The 5,479-nt window shown below is 28.8% G+C and overlaps 1 protein-coding gene across 4 annotated transcripts in view; it reads right to left on the bottom strand.

Annotated features, from left to right (window-relative positions):
* LOC117168746 (prostaglandin E2 receptor EP3 subtype) overlaps positions 1-5,479 on the bottom strand; it is a 77,388-nt gene that overhangs the window by 7,869 nt on the left and 64,040 nt on the right. For 3 of the 4 annotated variants that reach the window (XR_004466547.1, XM_033354488.1, XM_033354486.1), the window contains exon 4: positions 4,073-4,311. Coding sequence is in view for 3 of the 4 variants with exons in the window: in XM_033354488.1 (XP_033210379.1) it covers positions 4,073-4,311 (239 nt within the window). In the remaining variant the exon portion in view is untranslated. The remainder of the gene's footprint in view (positions 1-4,072; positions 4,312-5,479) is intronic. The other variant, XM_033354487.1, reaches the window with a different exon arrangement.

Raw genomic sequence — 5,479 nt, 5'->3', positions numbered from 1 at the left:
TTTTATTTACAAAAAAAGTTCTTAGGTTCAAAAAAAGATTCAGTGAACTGATAAAGTGAGGTCGGTAATATAGGTATTTAGCTGTGTCACATGCCCTTAAATGTATTTTTTTAAATACTTGACTGATTTCCTGCTTTTCCCTGATACATACTGCACATATTAAAAATATAAATTATAACGAAAAATGAATCTAAAAAATCAATCCTTTATTAAAATAGGTAAACAAATAAATAAAAAAGTCGGGATGTAACTTTAAATCTTTTGTTTTTCTTTTTCAGGAGAAATTCTTCTCAGGAAGTAAATTTTATTTTTATCAGCAATATCTATAGGGTCTCAACACTCTTAGAGTTATAGAATTGTTTAAAGATTTTAAATACATTACTTTGAATTATCTTGCAACTATCTACCATTTCGGCTACGTGACCCCAGGCAAGTACGAGTTGTTAAGAAAGTATAATGTTACAAATCTTTCAGGCATTTATACGTTTAAGAATGAAACGGTGGAATGAAAGAAATCGAAATAAGACATCGAAATAAAAACGAAGGCAAAAAATAAAAATTAAGTAAGGAACATACGCGCATTGTATCTTCTTACACTCTGTCTGACCTGTATATCTTTTACTACGTGAAATGCTCGCAGAATTCTGGCTTGTTCTACTGATTCGTCAGTCTCAGCATCAATCTCAATAAAAACAATTTAAACCTATTTAGGAACTAATTAAACACTGATTTCATATTTTGGTAAAGGCCGTGGCTACGTGTACCAAAATTTCGGTACGAATAGACAGATTTTTCAGTACGTATAGCGGGAACTGGAAAAGGGGCTATTTGTATTTATTTTTGTACAAATAATGTGATTTTTTCGAAACGAATAACAGTGTCAGGAAAAGAGGCTTTTTACAGGGAATTTTCGGTACAAATAACAACTTTTTTTAGTACGTATATTTTACCCTAAAAATTATCTGATTTTCTTCAAAGGCGGCTCAAATTGAAGCTCTTGACATTTAAATGTGCAATAAAAAATTTAATTTACTATAAAAAATACTTTTTTTCTAAAGCATGAGATTTTACATTAATTTGTTTTGAGTAAAATGTCATGACGATCAAATATTCTATAGTTTAAATTTAAAAAAAGGTGTTAATGATGTATTTCATTCAAAACTCAACAGATTGCGGTTCCCCATTTTCCCTGGAACCCTTTTCCGAATTGAAAACTTTGAAATTTTGAAAATCTTCATCGTTGAAAAATGTAGATAAATATGTATAATAGCTTCATAAATAAAATGAGTTAAATTGTAAAAAAATGTACGAAAATTATTTAGACTTGGAAATTGAAACGTGAGCGCCTTTTTCTTTGACACTGGAAATTAGTATTAATTTGAAAATAGTTTATCAAATGTCTTTAGGTCAAAGATTATCTATTTTTGTACCTTGAATCCCCGGCGAAGATGATAAAATATAAGTAGAAAAATTATCACATGAGAGGATCCTTGAGGTGAATTCCCTAGGTTCTCCTCTGAATAACTTAAGCTATTTCTACCCTCCGTGAGATAAATCATTAAAATTACCCTGAATGTGTCCGTGACAATCGTGAATTTGTTACCTTGAGTGTCTCAATTTTATTAAAGAAAATGAAACAGCTACCTAACTAAATTGACCTGAATTAAAAGCAAGGTTTCTCATGAATGAAAATGTTCTCGCATCATACCTTACACTTTTTATGAGAAAGTCAAAGTATTTCGTTTGCTTCTATTAACCTTTGTTTCAAAATATTGAATTTATATATATGAACTCAAATAGTTTCGGCTCATTAGAGAAAAATATGTACCAATGCCAAAAAAGAGAGGGAGAAAAAGTTTCAATCAAACGAATTATTTCTGTTCAGTGGCGTATGTTTCACTTGATCCTTAAGATTGCATCCACAACTCTGATGTGAAATGATAATTGAAACGAGAAAATTCCTCAAAAACTAGGAAATTTTTAGTACAGTGAAATTCTTCTATAGTTCCGATTTTGGGGCTGATGGTGGGTGGGAGCTAACTCATTATAGCCCGCTCCGCTTTTGTTTTTCCACGCCCGAGTGCATACCGCACAGCTCCTGTTAAACCCACCTGCCGCGCGGCATCAATTCTCGTCAGGGCTATAGAAGGGAGGACTATTGAAGGGTTACACTGTATACGTTAAAAGCATCTAGTTGCTGAATTATTTAAATTATTTAGAATTTTTTTATTGAAGATTTATGTTGCATTTTATTCTAAACTGGGTAGTAACAACCCCGCAAATCCAATTGTAAATTCAAAGTTAAAGCTAACTGTTCGCATTTGTTTAATTTGTATGACATTAAATTCACACTTATAAATGTGAATTTTTATTTGTAATTTCTTCGAAAATTCCAAAGGCATCTTTTAAATCTACTGGACATTTTTCTTAAAATTTTAAAAATCTCCTAAATTAGGAAAACTGCCTTGAAATCTTTCAGTTTCGTTTTCAACAATTTTGTAAATCTTTTCAAATGTTTTTAAATATTCTCTTAAAATTAATTTTTCAAAATAAAAACTCATTATTAATTCTCATAGAAATATTAAGAAAAAATTTTCACTTCTTGAAACATTAAAAAATGCTTTAAAATATTGTATATTTTAACAAATATTTTCAAGTTTTAAATTATTAACTTATGGTTTAAAAACTACTAAATATCTTATAAACTGTCTCGAAATAATTTTGAAATTTGTAATCTCGCAGAATTGAGAAATTTTGAATTTATAATTCCTAGAATTTATAATTCCCAGGAATCTTAAGAAAATTTTTGTATTCTCTTAAATGGTTTCAAAATACTTGAACAGTTTCTTTCTTTCGAAATCTTTAAAGATTTAAAACAAAAATTACTTGATATCTTTAAAAGTTCTAAATTATTTTCGAATCTTTTAAAAACTCCTAAGCCTTCTAAATATCTTTTGAAACTATTGGAATTTTTCCTACATTTTCTTCAAAATTCTATATCATTAAAAAAGTTGAAAATGTCTAAGTTAACTGAAAATATTCGTGCTACGCTCACCGAATTTTGGTGATTCTACCCACCCATTCCCAGCTCCCCTGGACTCACCAAAAATATTTGATCTACCCTCACCGAATTTCGGTGAAGCTATTTACGGTCTAAAAAATTTATTCTAAATCATTCGTATTATTTTTAGACAATTCTGGAGATTTTTGTAAATTAAAATTTTTAAAAAAATATTCTCTTAAAATGTCTTTTAAAATAAAAAATCATCTCAAGACTGAAATTGTTTCGAATCATTTAAAAACTTCTAAAACTTCTAAACATCTTTTTGAATAATACAGTTTTCCTAAACAATATTAATCCTGCACAATGAAACAAATTTTCTTAAAATTTTTCAGATTCTTTTTCAAAATATTTTGAAATCCTCAAAACTTAATATGAACCTTTTAAAATCAAACCCAAAAAATTTCAATTTTTCTGAGAAATCATATTTTCGGTAACTATGATTTTTTTTATTACTGATACCGATAATTCTTTTTATTGATACCGACCGTGAATTGATATATTGAATGTTTTTAATATTTTTCTCATTATTTTAAATACGTGAAAAGGTTTACAAATTATATAGTACAATAGAAAAATCTTACGAACTAAATTATTTTCCAATATTAAAAAATTATTCACACAATTTAAATTTTTCCATTCATCAATAATTTTTAGAAACATTTCGAAATAAAACTCCTAATGAAGTAAGATTACTTATTTTAAAATTTTAATTTTTAAAATAAATAGATGATGCAGAGAACTCCTAATCTTTATATTAATAGATAAGGGATCGTTTACAAAATACGTGATAAGGTCAGGGGGAGGGGGACTTTCAAAGTATCATTCTCCATATCAATTACAATAGAAAAAACATGGAACCGGGAGAGTGGGGAGGGGGGTAAGCTGTTGAAAAATTTATTACGTACTTAGTGATTCGCCCCTAATGAAACTGACAACAGCCACTAAAAGTCATATTTACATTGCCCTTTCTGGAGTTCAATGCTGAATAATTCATTTAGAGAAACTCACCATTTGAGGCATCCAACAGACAACAAAAGATATTGATAATATAGCCATAAGCCGTGCAAAAGCTCTTTCTTCGGCTGTAGCAACTACGTCTTGAGGTGGACCAGCGACCGTTAAAAGAGGTTTCGCCTTCGATTTAGCACGTGATATACGTCTTATATTTGCAGCACGACGACCCAGTCTGCTGAGGGCTCGAGAAACTGCCAAATTACACCACACAATGGAAAAACACAAAAGACTACCTATAAAAAAATACAAGATATTCTCATTTTTAATAACATTTCAATGTTGGTATGGAAAATGATTGAAACATTTGTCAATCAGAAGCAAAATAACAATTAAATACAGCACTTTCTAGAGTGGCCAAAAAATTTGAATTTTGCTTACGGTACCCCCTAGGGTGGTGCAAATTTATACTTGTAAGAATTCGATTTTTGGCGATCAATTAATCCTCCCCCTCCCCAATTTATTAGTTTTCTGTAAAAATATATTCCCACATTTTTTTCAACGTTAACCAATTTCCATTGTTTTTTTAAATGAACATGAAATTTTGATTGGGAAAAGCTCAGTTTTTGACAAAATTAAAAATAGAAGTACTTTTTATCAATTCTTTCTAAATTAAAGTTTACTCAACTCTTAAGAAATGCTCAAGAAATAATTTCCACCCAATAACTTTCAATTTCAACCCGAAAATTGTGAATATTGAATTGAAGTATTGTTCCCGGAAAAGACCCAAAAAATTTAAATATCAGTTTTATAAGTGAGAAGTTACCAAGTGTTTTTAAATTATTTAAATACTTTTCATTTGTTTAATAAATTTTATTCCTGTGCATCGTGAAAAGATAATAATATCTAGAAAATAATGACATAATTGAAAAATGTTGAGAGTAATATATCTTTTCTGAGGATATTTGACAATTTGATAAACCATTTTTTGCTGAAAATTATGAAAAATGTTTTTTTTTGTTGCAATGAATGACATAATTAACGAATGTGAAGAGTAATATTTTGGAACTGCTTAGTATTACGGAGTTTTCGGTAACGTTAGCCCTGACTGAGCTGGAAAATGAGTTATTTTTATGTAAAATTTCGTATCGCCAAACAATTCGTAACCTTTTGCCTGTTAAAGATATTTATCAATTGTTTAAACAATTAATAGGCATTCACTTACATGATGTTATACGAATGTTGGTAAAAAGTCAATTGTTTTGAATCTCTTACGCAATGTCATACGTTCAAATAATGAAATTCGATTGCTTCGAGTCAAATTAAAATAATTGTTAAATATCATTAACAAATAATATTACTCTCAATAATGGTTGTGTCATTATTATTATTATTATTATTATTATTATTATTATTATTATTATTATTATTATTATTATTACACCATTAAGCCATTTCCCTTTC

The sequence above is a fragment of the Belonocnema kinseyi genome, chromosome 3 (genome assembly GCF_010883055.1).
Source record: "Belonocnema kinseyi isolate 2016_QV_RU_SX_M_011 chromosome 3, B_treatae_v1, whole genome shotgun sequence".
NCBI classification, from domain to species: Eukaryota; Metazoa; Arthropoda; class Insecta; order Hymenoptera; family Cynipidae; genus Belonocnema; species Belonocnema kinseyi.
This window is presented reverse-complemented; position numbering and strand designations above follow the sequence as displayed.